Source organism: Lacerta agilis, chromosome 2 (assembly GCF_009819535.1).
Source record: "Lacerta agilis isolate rLacAgi1 chromosome 2, rLacAgi1.pri, whole genome shotgun sequence".
Lineage (NCBI taxonomy): Eukaryota > Metazoa > Chordata > Lepidosauria > Squamata > Lacertidae > Lacerta > Lacerta agilis.
The window spans coordinates 93,886,494-93,902,382 of NC_046313.1; the positions used below are offsets into that span (position 1 = coordinate 93,886,494).

Genomic DNA, 15,889 nt, shown 5'->3' on the forward strand with positions numbered 1-15,889 from the left:
TCTTTGTTACACATCCTGAAGTCTATTGTTTTTTGTTTTTCAAACCTCAAAAGAACAAAACTTGGTGGCTTAAATTCAGGTTCCAAAGTGGGAAATCCCTATTTTATTTTACTTCATTTTGGCTCCATAGGACCCAGCGCTGCAGAATCTGGAGAGCAACTTTTTCATACAGCAAAAGATGGTAGAAGCTGTGAAGAAACTTTCCAGTGAGCCAGACCTATGCAAAAATGTGAAGAAGAAGAGGAAACAAGAGTACATAGAGGCAGTGAAAAAGCTTCAGGAGATTGAAAATTCCATTAATGAGTATAGGATTAAGTGTGGAAAGAAGCCTACACAGAAATCAACCCTGACCTTACCAGGTATCAGAGACCTAATAACATTCTTATGAGGATTGGGGGTGGGGGTGGGGAATCTGTTTTTCAAGTACTTTTTGTTGGGTGTGTTTTTCTCTCAAAACATGGTTTTGATACCAACGGTAGGCAAAGATACAGTCCTGCCCAGCAGAAACCAGAGCCTCTGCGTTCAGCAAAGTCTGGAGCTTACCTGTAATCTGACTGCAGTGTTTTATGTAAGATGTGGTTAAAAGGGAACAGAGTCTCAAAGTGCAGCACAAGCGCTGGCATGTTCGAGGGAGAACACAAACCAACGAATTGCTGTATGTCGAAGGGCTGGCGGCATCTCCCAGCCGAAACTAGTGTGGTACCTTGTTCTGTTGAGTATCGGATGCTGATTTGAGCAGAAATTGTTGTGTGATCTCTTGGCTAATGCTGGGCGCATTATGAATCAAGCACATAATTAAAGCTAGTTCTTAAGACATGTAAGAAAAGTTGGCAGCAAGGGGAAGGTGTGTGTGTGTGTGTGTGTGTATAGATGGTGTCTGGTTGTGAATTCCCAGCAAGATAGCAAGAATGAAGCATGCATAGTTTTATATGTCAGTTGTCTTAAACAGTTTGTAAAGTAACGACATTGTAATGTGACAGTGCCTATATCAGAGACCCATTGTGAAAGAGGATTGTAAGGTGCTTGTAAACACTGCTTTTTTTAAGAGCTGGAATGATGATTTTAGAGGAGGCTGCTCCCCCTGAAGAGGGGACAATCTAGGGGCAGTTGTGTAATACACAGCAGGGTGAATAAATACTGGCTAGATGATCCACAGCAGTCATTGTCTGCCTAGGGGCTCTTAAAAAGAAGAAGCTCCTGAGTCCCAAATTTGGCTTTTGAGAAGTCCAAATTAGGCCTCTTCAGTTTCCAAACCAAGTTGTTCCAACTAGCCCTATAGCTGCTTCCCTTTGATGTGCCACCATGCCGTCATTTCTACGCACAGCAGCCATTTTTACAACTGCATGTATGCTCATGTAGCCGTGAGTAGCTGGCAGGGCATCTTTTATTACCTGTACATAATAACGTGACTTCAGTATTGTATAATCTGTGTGCCTTTCTATGAACTGAAAATTTTAACAAGTCAACATAGTACAGTAATGGGTTGGATGCCAAGACAAGCAAGAGGAATCCTTCTTGTGCAGTGGGGATTTCCTGCCTCCTTCGGAAACCCTATTACACAGCCCCTTGAACCTCCTGGCATAGGATGGGGCATGGCAGGCTGCTGAAGCAGGATGGGGTGGGGGGAGAAGAATTTGGCATGGCTGCTTTAGGCACACTTGCACTATTTTATCCACGAGAGAAAAGTGGTCTGGTTTGGGTATGGATGGCATCTTGATGGCCCCTTCCATTCAGGCATATTACCCCGGGCTGCCCTGGGAACTGATGCGGAATCATTTGTTTCACCTAGCCATCAACACCTCTGTGCTGGGCAGACACTGTGGGAGGATGAATGCAGGAAAATGCATGGGCCTGAGTGGTTGGTCCAGAGGTGGTTCCTGCATTTTGAAATGACACTGAAATGTACAGAGGAGAGCTCCCTGAAATGACTCAGGCATTGGGAAACAAACCGGATCAGGCAGGAGCGTGAGGAGTACAATTTAGTACAGTTTATCAAAGTGAAGATTAAGAAGATGGTGATTATGGCACCTTCATGGGGAGAAATTGGCCGGATACCAAAATGGACTCTTTTAATCAAGCCAAGGAAAGCCTAAAAGGTGCCAGTTGCTGGGAGCAAAAACTGGACAATTGGCATGGGGGCCAAGCCATGGGTCAGTTTCAATGTTAGTTGCATGCCAATGAAAGCCAGTTCCTTCTGTCCTGCACTGTAGTTGACTAGCAGCTTCACACCAACTTGCAACTGAATCTTGTTATTTGCCCAGCAGGCCTGCACAGATTGCTTATCTGTCTGCACTCCTGACATCAGTGTGGTTTCTGGCATGCTGTTGGCATCCACTCATCTCTGATTTTAAAGCTAACAGTTTGTACTTCACCCTTTGTATGTAATGTCACATAGGATTGTGGCAAGGGGAGAGATGGAGAGGAAAAAAACGCTTTTGGAAATGTCCATTACCATGATGTGTTTGGGGAAACACTAATAAAAAGGATATGTGTATCTGAAGAAGTGTGCATGCACACAAAAGCTCATACCAAGAACAAACTTACAGTAGTTGGTCTCTAAGGTGCTACTGGAAGGAAATTTTTATTTTTATTTTTTTGTTTCAAAAGGATATGACATGGTGATTACAATCTAGGAACTCCCTTCTATGCTAAAGTGGCCTCAGCAATGCAGTTGTAACCTCCATTGTTTAAACATGAGATCACCGAAAAATAATTTCTTGCAAAATGTTCAGGAATGCAAAAATCACAGTGTTATCATCAGAGTAAAGGGGGAAATATCAAGGGATAGGATAATGACACAAAGAGTAATAATTGGAGTCCATTACTGTAGATTATCCTGATGCTTGCCTTCACACTTAAGAGATCTATGATTCAATAAAGTGGTGCAAGTAGCAAGACAGGAAGTTCCTTCTAGGCTAGTTTAAAATGGATTGTGTGCTGCCATTGCAACCCCCAGTGTTTACATGTGAGAGAGGGTGAATTTAGAATATATACCCTTATCTTAGAAGCGTTATTTGTAAGAAAATAAGATGTCTCTTAGAATTGGGATCTTGTGTATCACAAAATACTCTTTCCTAATTCAAAGAACAAAGTGAGGATGATGAAAGTTTTTTTGAGGACTGCTTTGAACAAAGATACGGGAACAGAATGATGCATCAAGGCAAAAAGCTAAAGGAGACAAAATACACATAATAGAGAGGAGAGAAAAAGAGCTTTGTGTATAGAAGTTCATGGAAAGAAGGCAGAGTAAGCAAGCCTGGTTGTATTTCAGCACTTCTCTACAGTCATGAGGAACCAGAGTATTGATTTTGAGTGTCAAAAGAAAAGGATTGCAGAATTTGGGATGCTCGTGGCTGCCTTAACATGTTGAAAAACGTCCTACTTTTTTTATTAAGTTCTGTTTTGCCATTATTTCATTAAGTTCTGTTTATCATCATTATTTCTCACGCTATTTGCTAGACAAAGGTAAAACTTAGCGTACAGCAGGTATTGCCTGCCATTTCTCAAGTTCATTGCCTGTCTTTTCTCGTTGTGGACAATGACTAGCTAGCCATGTAAGAGATCAGCAATGTTCTCCATCAGTTTCTGCCAAGTGCTCTTCCAAACACTCTGCAAGCAGCTTGTGTGGTTGCTGTTTGCTGCCACCTAATCATTCTGAAATCTGCCAGTGTAAAAAGAGGCTAATAGTTCTTTTGGAAAGTTTGCCGATTAGCTTTCTGGTTCAGCAATGAATCTGTGGCAGCTGTGTCTTTCTGGAGCTGCTCAACAGAAAACACAGTTGTGGATAGATCAAATGTATTTGGCAGCCATATCCACAGTTTTGTTGGTCTTGCTTGTGCTGGGCTGTCTGCTGGCACATCCTGGGTGATGGTAAAAGGCTCTGGTATGACTCCTGTGCATTTCATAGTGGTGAACATTTGTGCAGAGTACAGCAAATGTTATGCGTGTGGCCCAGCATCAATGGACGCTATTGTAATATAGAGAAGAATTTTAAAAATTGCCAACAGCTGATTCGTTTGGCATTATTCTTCACAGAATCTGAGACCAGTTAGATTCTCTGACTACACTAGAGATGCTTATTTTTCTTAAGTAACCAACACACCTGCTGTCAAAAGGCAGTTCTGGATTCTAATTTTTTCCTGGTTGTTTTTAAGTTGTGGGGCTGTATTTATGTTTGTTCTTAGGACTACCCTTGGTAATTTGGTTGATCATTATATCAGAACCTGTAAATATACACAAACCTGAGTGGGTGAACCAAACAACTGTGCCCTGTGTTTAATATTCCAGATTGCAACATTTGTCTTTTTTTTAAGCTTTTATCTTTTCTTTCCCCCCTAGATGAAATCATCCCTTCTGAGAGCAGCTCTTTGTCTGACACAACAACATTTGAAGATGGTATGTGGCTTTTGCTTTTCAACACAAGCGGATAAAACGCAGCAAAGTTGGGAATGCCCCAACTCCCTAATTTTACACTGTGTAATCTTAGGGAACTGGCTATTCCCCCTGCAACAGCCCACGACTGGAATATATTGTACAGAGCCTTTAAAAAAAAGCCAGGCTTATTTCTAAAGACAGCATGAGGGTCTATGAGTATTTCTGTCTGTTCCTTTTCTTTTTTAAGAGCAGGAGTGGGGAACCTGTGCCCCACCAGTGGTTGCTGGTCTCCAACAGCCCCAGCTAGCATGATCAACGGTCAGGGATGGTGGAAGTTGTAGACTAGCAACATCTGGAGGACCACAGACTCACCATCCCTGACCCTGAGAAACAGGAAGGTAATGGCTGTACGTAGCACTGGTTTAGCACATAAGACTCGAGCAGCCGACAAAGTTTACTGAAGTTGGTTTATCACTCCCATGAGGGATACTCCCAGCTGGCCACGCTGCCATTGCAAAGAGAGACACGCTTTTTTGCCCATTTCCTCTCTGCTCTGCTCTACACCCCCACCTTGAACACTTGCAATAAATATACACATTCAGAATAATTACAAATATACACATACTTGGACATCATCTAGGGGTGTTGAGCTCTCTTTTTTTGCAAAATCTCAAAAAAAGAAGACAATGACTTTTGGGGCTATTTTTAATGAAATTTGCCAAAATCTACACTTCCAACATGGGCTGCCATACGTCCAGATTTTTCCAGACATTTCAGAGCTCCCCACCCCCACCCCAATGCTGTTTACAAGGGCTGAATACCAGCTATGTCCAGGAAATTCTGGGTGTATGGCAACCCTATTTTTCCCCTCTCCCTCTATCACTGCCACCATTACTGTTGCTTAAGATTGAGCCCCATGCTATCCTGTGAACGTTGCGCTGAACAGCAAAGTTTATGGTGATCCTGAGATAACCTTGAGCCATTTTCTGAAAAGGACTTAACTGCTAATTTGTTGAGAATAAGAAGAAATCTGGTGTGCCAATGCAATCTCTCAATCTCCTTGAGAGATATAGCTCCCTGTTTAACACACAAACAAGTGATTGTTATCCTTTATATATATATATATATATTTTTTCAGGATTCCCATGATTTATTTAATTGCCATAATGACATCTGGGTTGTGTGTTTCCTGCCAGCTGACAACAGGCAGGGTTAGCCATACTTCATCTAGTCATTAGCTGTCTAGAAACACCCTCCGTCCCTCCCTTCCCATTCATTATCGTTTAGACAGATAACCTGTAACTTTAGTGCCCAAACTCCTACATTGCGAATTGTTCTGTAGCTTTGATCCGGCAAGCCTTTTCTGATTGGCTAGTCCCAATTGGCCGTGGTTCCGCCAATAATGGAATGACCTAGATGACTCCCTTTTTAACACACTGTTGCATCTGATCTTGCTTCTGAGTCATCAAGACGAGGACTTAGTCCTCAGCTTTTCTTTTTTCTTTGCAAAAATGTTCACACTTGGAGCTCATGCCGATTTCAGACGTAGCATAGAATTAACTGGTAGTGATAGCTTGGTTTGCCCACAAGTGTTTTAGATTGTCCATCTAATAAAACAGACATGCTTTTTTTAATAATAAAGAAAGTTTCCACTTAGGAGAAGGAGATTTGTGTCCTGCAAACTTTTAGAAAAGCTTGCTGCCTGGGCATCTAGCCATGAAAGAAATATATAGATATATATATATGGGGTGGGGAGCAGAAACAACAAGGAGAGCAACAGATAGGATGTAGTCAGTGAAAGAATAAATAAGGAAAAGCTAATAAAAAGCTTCCACTGCAGCTTCAAAGCCTGGGCAAATAAAAAGGAGTTACGACAACAGTGTCAGGAAGCCTCTAGGGGAGAGTGTTCCAGAGTTGGGAAGCCACAACTAAGGACTTGGCTTCTGCTCTCGTGCACTCTGGACGCATCTTACATTTGAAGCAGTATCATACCACTTTAAACAGTCGTGGCTTCACCCAAAGAATCCTGACATCTGTAGTTTGGAAAGGGTGCTGAGAGTTACTCCCCTCACAGAGTTACAATTCCCAGAGTTCCCTGGGAAGACAGGTTGATTGTTAAGCCACTGTGGGAATTGGGAGAAATGTATAGACCACATTAGGTGGGGAGATAACTAGCTCTCCTGCACAGCCCCCCTATCCCCAGTTGACTCGTCACAGCTGTTATGCTCTTTGAGACTGAATGAAAATGCAACTGTCTCTTCACGAAATGGCACAACCAGCTGCTCTGCATGAACCATTCCCTTTCCAAAGCGATATAGGGTTCCAGGCATATGCCTATATAAATAGAAAACTTTGCTCCTCCTTCACAGGGCTCGTTCCATGAATTTGTTTATCTATGATTATGATTACTGCTTTACATCTCAATGTATACATCCAAATGTGTGCACAAGAAACGTCTGCTGGTCTCTCATTAGATACAGTACTGATCCCATTTGGCCTCAGGAATGCCAAAGTTGATTCCAAAGTTTTGGAGGCTTAAACATGTTCAAACATGTGGTCTGAATGTGCTTCTTTCAAACCTTTGAAAGTTTTTGCTATAACAGGTCAAAATGCAACAGAAAGTAAGTCCAGAGTACTAGGGAAGTCCTGTAACTCAACAGGAATCCAGTTCAGTCCCTAACATCTCCAAGTAATCTGGGAAAATCTTCTAGAGAGCCTCTGCTGTCTGTCACTGTAGACAATACTGAGCTTGATTGTCCAATAGTCTGACTTGCAATAGTTTGACTTGCAATAATGAAATTTCCTATGTTCCTGATGTTCTATTTGACCTCCCAATCACTATCCTAGATTAGCATTACATAAGAAAGTCCTGTGAGTATATAACTCTGAGTCTCCATCAGTTCTCAATCACAGTTATTAAGGAAACAGCCTTTTGTGCAAACTCAGTTGCTAAATCTATAAAGAGGACTGGATGACTCTTTAATACCTGAATGACTGTTGAATACTAAAAAAAATCAGCCCTTATACCTGAGTTTCTATCATTGCTGCACTGTATTAAAGTGCTATATTGTTCAACCCTGTGGCTTGGGATTTTGCTTAGGCATAATAAATCTGTCTTCCTTTTTAATGAAAACATGACATTAGAAGGCTAACATCTTAATAAATGAATTCATGAAATGTGCCAGGAGTGTGCATGACTTCGCCTTTACATTCAACTAAATCCTGTTCTAACTATGTATTGCTTCTTTCCCTTAGTATTATTTAACTTTATGTAAAATGAAAAGCATGCAAAATGATAGGGTTGAGAGAGAGATTCTTCTAATTAAGGATGTGAAGGTTGCTAGGGATTCACACAACATGCCTTCCTCATCCTTCCAAGTTTTTAAACCATGTGTTGTTGTTTTTAAGCAGGTAGCGATTCTCTTGCTGTGCCAGGCCAAAGAATAAACTCTGTGCCACTTTCTCCAAAATCTCCACCACCCAAATCCCTTGGGATGGAAAGAATCCATCTCAGGAAGTCCTCCATGAATGAGCAACTCCTTGAATCCAGGCACTCCAGGTACAGAATTTTTGACATTGCCAAAAACTTCAGTGACATTTGCTTAGTTTTTCTACAAAGGTGATGATATTTTTAAAATGCTGCTGTTGTTTGTTTGTTTGTTTACTCATCCATCACCTTTTCTGCCCCTTAAGAAAGAAGCACGCAAAATGACTTGCCACACAATTTTTTTTTGGGGGGGGGCGGTTGTCATTGAGCAATTTCTCATGGCTGAACTTCCTTTCATCCGTGAACTGAAGACACATTTGTGTGTTGGCATGCAACACTGAACATTTGAGATTATTCAGTAGGGGAGCTAGGTTAAACAAAAAGTGGCTGGACTTGTGGAACTTGCAAGAAAAGCTTAACAAGTTATTGGCTCTAGGTAGGACCTCAAGAGCCTTCATCTCCACCCCCAGGGTTCTCTTAGCACTGCAATCCTTTATGCCTCTTCAAAGACTGCTACAGCAAGCCAGGTGACCTTTCCAAGCTGCTTCTAATGAAGCGTAAGGACCTTCAGTGGGGATGAAAAAAAGCTGGAGATCCTCAGTACATGCGCAGAACCACTTGTGTGAATTCCTCACCATTATTTCTAACTCCTACACACCTCATCCATTCTATGTCACTTGAGATTGTATCTTAGTATTCCATGAGCTTGCACCATCATCCCAACAAAGCATGACTGCTAAGTTCACTGGTTTCACTTCTGCTTTTATTTTCGTTTTCTCTTCGCCTCATTTTTAAAAGTTCCGCTTTCGCAGCTCTCAAAATAGCAGCCATTCTGCAAAATGCTTTCCTGCATGAACTTTGTGCTTGCTTTATAAACTAACTTCCTGTGTTTTTCAAATCTTCCGCTTTCAATCTGTCGGCGAGTAACGCGAATGCTGTTCTGCTTTGCATTTTATTGAAGATATTGGGATGGTGGCCACATATCGGATTCCTCTATTTATAATCACAGAGACCCCATGTCAACACACAGCAGCCCATACAGAACAGTGGAGAGGCAGCACCGTGGTGGAAGAAGTATGCCCACAACACCAGTTCTCACACGCAATGCGTATAGTAGCACCCATTTACAGTAAGCTGGTTTTCTTCTTTCTTTCCCCCAGAAAGCATTTCCAACGGAAAAGAATTAGCTCATCCATAATCTTTATTTATGATAAGAGGCATATCATAAAATAATATATAAAATCATAGCTGTGTCCGCCATAATACTCCTTTGAAAGCTTGAGATGTTGGGTGCATTGCCAATTTTCCAAAAGCTGCTTACCCCTAGAAGTAAGTTATTGCTGGTCCCCTATATATTTGCATTCAATCAACAACAGTAAACCAAGCTCCTACATCTCTTGAAGGCTAAGGGAGCTTCCCCAGATTTCCCTAACCTGATGGATGTTATCCAGAGGAATGTTAGACATTCTTAAGCATCCTTAAAACTGAAGGAATTACAAGCTTTGCTTGAAATTATTCAGTGGAGCTCAAATGTTGCTCAGCTTCCTTTGCTGCTTTATCTTCCTTCATTTTATTTTTATTTTTTTGCAACAAATGTTTGAATAGTACAGATGTTATGAATCAGATAAAGGTTGTCGCAGGAAGTACTGAAAAGTTTGGGAAACACTGGTTAGCCCTGTGACACTGTATCAGTTTCTACAGCCGCAGCAGGCTCTGTAACTCTCCGAGGTTTGCACTCTTCCATTGTCTCCCAAGACAGACGAATGCCAACAATGATACATGAAATCCTAGCATAGCATGTAGATCAGGGGTCCCCAAACTAAGGCCCGTGGGCCGGATGCAGCCCAATCGCCTTCTAAATGCGGCCCGCAGACGGTCCGGGAATCAGTGTGTTTTTACATGAGTAGAATGTGTCCTTTTATTTAAAATGCATCTCTGGGTTATTTGTGGGGCCTGCCTGGTGTTTTTACATGAGTAGAATGTGTGCTTTTATTTAAAATGCATCTCTGGGTTATTTGTGGGGCATAGGAATTCGTTCATATATTTTTTTCAAAATATAGTCCGGCCCCCAAGGTCTGAGGGACAGGGGACCGGCCCCCTGCTGAAAACGTTTGCTGACCCCTGATGTAGATATTTGAGATTCTTGTGGAGTAGGCTACAACCATGGAACATGAACTCTTCCAACCACCTATTGCATTTGTGATATTTTATATCCCTGTTAGATTCCTGCCTGGACTTCCCAGGAAAGTCTTCACAGGAAAAGACGTCACAGCCTCCATAGCCTGTTTCATTGCTCTTACGCTTTGCTTTTTTTTTTTTTACTTATAACCAATGCCTACCTTTCCTGTAATTCAAAGTATTGTAGCTTTGCCCTATGCTACTTGTTAGATAGAACTTCATGCTATGTTTGTAACAAAGGCAATTTTCTGCTTTCTCAGGCCGGATGTATCCCCCCAGCACTGCAGGCAGCGGAGGGGCAGCTTAGAGTCCCAAACCAACTTGCTGTCTGAGACTGCCAGCGAAAAGCCAGTGTTCACCCTTTCAAAATCTCCAAGAAGCAGCAGTACAGAAATCCTTGATGATGGGTCCTCCTACACCAGCCAGTCCAGTGCAGAATACTATGTGACCTCAACCCCAAGCCCCTGCTATACAACCCAGACTCTGGACAACCGTACAAGAAACAGGAGATGGACCAAGAAACAGAACATTTCTGCTGCGAATTCGGGAAGCATGCCAAACCTCGCCCAGAAGGACGTCCGCAATGGTGGCTACCCAAAAAGCCAGGAGCAACCGTCGGTCACCTGCTACATTCCCGGCTATGCCCCTTACACAGAGTGTGATGTGTATTACAATAGCGGCTACGTGTATGAAAATGGCACAGAGGGCCAGTACACGGTTAACCCTTCCTACCGTTCGTCGGCGCACTATGGACACGAACGCCGCTATCGGGATTTCAGGTCTTTCCACGAGGACGAGATGGAGAGAATGCCGCACAACCCGTACGCCACCCTTCGCCTGCCGCGGAAGCCGTCCGTGAAATCTGAACACATCACCAAAAACATTCACAAGGCCTTAGTAGCAGAGCATCTTCGCGGCTGGTACCAGCGTGCCTCTGGGCACAAAGACCAGGCTCATGGCCTGCAGGCAGGCTTTGATGCCGACAGAGGGTCACAGAGGAGCCTGGGCTTTGCTGGACTACAGGTCCCCTGTTGTCCGAGCAGCCGCGCCTCATCTTTCTCTTCAGGTAATTATTCATTTTGTGCCTCTGCAACTTCACACATATTGTGGGCTCTGGAGCCCAGCAATTGCTCGTGGGTGTATGAGGTGTACTGACACAACCAGGGTCCCCTGACTGTTACAACTTAACACATCCATATCTAAATTAAATTCCTTTCTTCACACACAATGAACGCCTCCTCCATTCTGGTAAATAGGAAGGCCTGCTCACATAAAAACTCCCTGTGTTTGTTGGCACATTTACAGGGCTTTGAATCAGGTGGCAGAGATAAGGCCCAGAGACTCAGATAGATTGCTGGTGCCTCTGGAGCAAATGCTTCTAGTTTTGCCCTGTTGATCTGTGCAATGAGCAGCACAGGCTGGGGGGGGGGGGGGAGAGAATTCTCCAGTTGATCAGCTTTTGGAAGCAGGAATAACTATTGGGATATTTTAACAAAAAACAACTGGATATGAAAATAAATACAGCTTGTTTAATACCGGTGCAAAATGGAGAGGCTTCAGAATTTTGAACTGAAAGCAACTAGCAGGTTCTTGGCTCTATACAACTTCATATTGGTATTTCTTTGTTTGAGACTACCTGGAAATGTATCTTGTGCGGAAAGCAGATGCCTTGAATATTGAGTAGTAGGGAACGTACTGCACTTGTTTGAAAGGAGCTGCATTAATCAATAGGTAGATTTAGAGGTCCATGCCATGGTGCCTAAAACTTTAAAGTAGTGAACAGCCTGTGTACCTTGAGGAACACCTGCTCCCATGTAACCCTCCCTTGCCCCTGGTGCCACCTAGAGAGAGGCCTTGCTGCTCTGTGCCAGAGGTTAGGTTGGCAAAGTCACAAGAGCAAGGTTTTCTCTGTTATTACACCATCCCTGCAGACAGGCCTGCCTAGGACAAACAGGATGGAACAGGCTCATGGGTGATTAAGACATATTTAGTTTCTGGTGTATGTGTTGTTTTAAACTTACCCTGGTTTTATTATTGTTTTCCAGTGCATTTCATTGAAGTTTCTTTTACATAATCCACCCTAAATACAAGAAAAGGACAGGATATAATTTTTAAAATGAGAATAGTAAATAGATACATAATACTGCATAAGACGGAGTATTAGACCAATCTCACATTCTGTAATTACTTTGTGCAAATAGATGATCTGTGAACACGAGTGTGTGTGTGTGTGTGTGTGTGTGTGTTTAAATTCAACCTTACATACTGTTGCTTATTCATTATTTACATAAAACGTTTAATGGGAAACTTATTTCTTTAATATTGTTTCTCAGTGTCAGCTTAGATACGGTGCTGCGTAAGAATGACAGAGCTCTGGATTGAGCTAAAATAATTTGTAGAAGCCTTGCTAAACTGGTTTGAGAAAGAATGGTCAAGCTGGTTTGCAAAGTACAGTAATTGGGTGTCAACACTGTGCAGGAGGTTAAGAAACTGGGGACAAGCCTACTGGCTCAGAGGTGGCTCATCTAGTTCAACATCCTGCCTCTCTTAGTGGTGAGATCTAGGCAGTTAATGAAACATTTTTATCCACGAAAGGTGGCAGCAAATGCATTCAAAAATTACTGCACAAAAGGGACAAGTACATAGGAGAATAAGACAAATATTAAGGTTTATGTTGGGTTTTCAACCAGTATCTGTGCTTTGGGGGTATAAAAAAATACAAAATGTGTTGATACCTGTGCATGGACTTCTTGCCCAACACTGAAAATTGCCTAAGCCATTGAAAGAAAAAGTCTGAATACGCAAAGCTCATAAAGTCTTAATAATAGATAAACACTCACACAACTGGGGAGGGGGGGTAATTTTATGACAGAAAGGTGGGCCCTTGTGTGTTAGTTACAGGTAGGTAGCCGTGTAGGTCTGCCGTAGTTGAAACAAAATAATTTTTTCCCCTTCCAGTAGCACCTTAGAGACCAAACATACCATCTCAGGACTATTTAATTGCTCAACTTCTAACATTGTGTATGCCATCAAATGCCAACAGTGCCCTTCAGCTCTCTATATTGGACAAACAGGCCAAACCCTACGCAAAAGGATAAATTGACATAAATCTGACATCAGGAATCACAAGACAGAGAAACCAGTAGAAGAACACTTCAATCTCCCAGGACATTCTATACGAGATCTCAAAGTAGCTGTTTTATTACAAAAGAATTTCAGAAATAGACTGGAAAAAGAAGTTGCTGAATTGCAACTTATTAGCAAATTTAAAACCTTGGAGACACCTGCTCTGAACAGAGACATTGGATTCTTACCTCATTATACATGATATCTCATTATACATGATTTCAGCCATCTCATCCCTTGCTTTTTCCTGTAAGACCAATTGCAGTCGTTAACAGTCGTCAACAGCTTTACCACACCTATCAGCCAATCACCCATTCCCACCACCCTTCTGAGTAATACCCCTCCCCACCCTCTCACTATATATAAGGGTCTGGTGACTTCTGTTTCAGTGTATCTGAAGAAGTGTGCATGCACACGAAAGCTCTTACCAAGAACAAACTTAGTTGGTCTCTAAGGTGCTACTTGTGTATTAGAAAAAGATGCAACTATTGTAATAGAACCTACCATATATAAAAATAGAGTTACTGAATTTAAGTTAAAATAAAACATTAATAAGTATCGCTTTTGTTAAATCTAGAATATTCAGGAAGATGTATGGTGGAGGTAGGGAATCTAAGGGAATACAGTGTTATGATCGTTTTTTAAATTATGAGTTAGAACAGAACTAAGTAATGAAAGATAAAAAGCAGAGCAGTTGTTTTCTGTGATTTGCTTTGTAACTTGATTGGATTAAAATCTAAAGGTAGATAAAAAGGAGATGCATTGCCCTAATCAAGTTGACTGAGCATGTTATTCTCACCAGTGAATCTATGTGGTACTTCTGTGAACTCATTGCAATAGCTGACTATACTTTTCTTGAAGCAGTGCATCAATTGCTCACAGTTTGAGGTTCTACTCATTATTATTATTGCTTGTTAAATTCCTATACCTCCCTTCATTCGAAGGGTGGTTTACAGTATAAAAAACATTCTTTCCAGTCTTCCACTTATTTATCTCTGTCTAAAAACAGCCTCTAACTAATAGCTGTGTTTCGAGTATGTGAAGAAAAAAGCATGCTTGAATCCTCAGGCAAGTTAGTCACCGCTAGCATTATTTTCTTTCCCCCTCTGCTTTAGCATCTTCTACAAATGCCTCTGGGAACTGGCGGAATCCGATTGCACTGGGACTTCCTGATTATGATATGCTGTCTCAATCCTCTTATGCTAGCTGTTACGGGAGTGTGTATGGCAACCACCCACTGCCAAGCAGGTAAGCCATTTACAATGGAATTGCAGGCTTACATTGTGATATGTCTGCAGCTGGTGTGCCTGTTGGAATGCAGCAGCCTACACATAAGAATGCCACTTTTGTCGTTTTCAACTTTTTCCTGAGAACTGAACTCAAGCAGACAATGCTCAGTCTCTTCATTCATGTACAGTGTTTCGATTGTAGCCCGCAGGACTTTAGGCTGATTTACTGAAAATAGATTGAAACAGAAATTTGCAGCTGCAGTGGGGAAAGGCATAAAGCCGGGAAGGGCAATGTATTATTTATTATTATTATTTATTGAATTTATATACCGCCCTATACCCAGAGGTCTCAGGGCGGTTCACATAAAAAGATCACAGTATATAAAATAATAATAAAAGCAATAACCCAATAATATCCCCCCCAAAAAGAGCCACATTTTAAAAGGGTATGATCAGGTCAGCCAAAAGGCCTGGTTAAAAAAAAAAAGTATCTATCGCACCAACCATTTCCCTAGACCAGTGGTCAACTGCTGAGTCTACAGGGTAGCAGTAAAATAATGCACAGGCCAGCGCAGAAAACCTTGGAAGGCTACCTGTGACCTACCCCTGATTTAGAGAACTGAAAAACTGCACATGCTAATTAAGACTCCAGCCCTAATAAATTGAATTTCTGTATAAGCTTGCGCAACACCATGCAGTGCTCCTGAAATGTGTCGTGCAAGAGCCTGCATTGTGCTATTACACTGGTGAATTGTGGGTAGTCTGCTTCCTTAGCATTTATTTGCATGTACAGCATATCTTCAGGTCAGCCATCGGCTTAGGGGTTTTAGAAGAAAGGAAAGTGTGGGGGGGAGCTTGTTTAGTTGTTACTTGAGTGAAGGCACCACACAAGTACAAAACGGCCTGCAAGGCTGTGCCTTCATCTCCTTCCCTGTTGCCATGAGGCATTTTCTGACTTACCATGTTTTGGGGGTGTTCTCATACAGCCTTACTGAACAAACCAGATCCCTTTGCAATCAGAGATCTAAACTGCATCTTAAAACAAAACGTGGAATGTTAACTCCTGGTGGTACCTTCTGTGCATGGTGAATGGAGATGCGGTGTTCTGCCTCCAGCACCCAACTAGAAGGACCTACATTCGTTCCCTGGCATACCCAGGTGGGGCTAGCAATGTCCGACAACTGTAACTCTGGAAAGCCACCGCCAGTCAGTGTAGTGGGCTGGCTTCCTCTGTTCTTTGGCTGTGTGAACCAACTGACCTTGTGCATGATCCATATTCTGCATGTCTCTCTCTCTCTCTCTCTCTCTCACCTCTCTCTCTCTCATCCCTCTGGTGTGTGGTGTGTGTGTGTGTGTGAGAGAGAGAGAGAGAGAGAGAGAGAGAGAGAGATAATTGGCCTTGTGCCTTGCCTCTGAAAAATAAATACATATTACTGCGAGATGGGGTGGGTGAAATAGAGGGCTCATTCTCAAGGCAAGGGTGTTCCTCATTGCT

At 42.2% G+C, this 15,889-nt stretch overlaps 1 protein-coding gene across 1 annotated transcript in view; it reads left to right on the top strand.

The window, feature by feature from the left end:
* FRMD4B (FERM domain containing 4B) overlaps nucleotides 1–15,889 on the top strand; it is a 137,381-nt gene that overhangs the window by 118,818 nt on the left and 2,674 nt on the right. Inside the window, exons 17-22 of the mRNA XM_033141244.1 lie at nucleotides 131–359; nucleotides 4,339–4,395; nucleotides 7,786–7,933; nucleotides 8,871–8,990; nucleotides 10,300–11,105; nucleotides 14,281–14,413. Coding sequence (XP_032997135.1) covers nucleotides 131–359; nucleotides 4,339–4,395; nucleotides 7,786–7,933; nucleotides 8,871–8,990; nucleotides 10,300–11,105; nucleotides 14,281–14,413 — 1,493 coding nt within the window. The remainder of the gene's footprint in view (nucleotides 1–130; nucleotides 360–4,338; nucleotides 4,396–7,785; nucleotides 7,934–8,870; nucleotides 8,991–10,299; nucleotides 11,106–14,280; nucleotides 14,414–15,889) is intronic.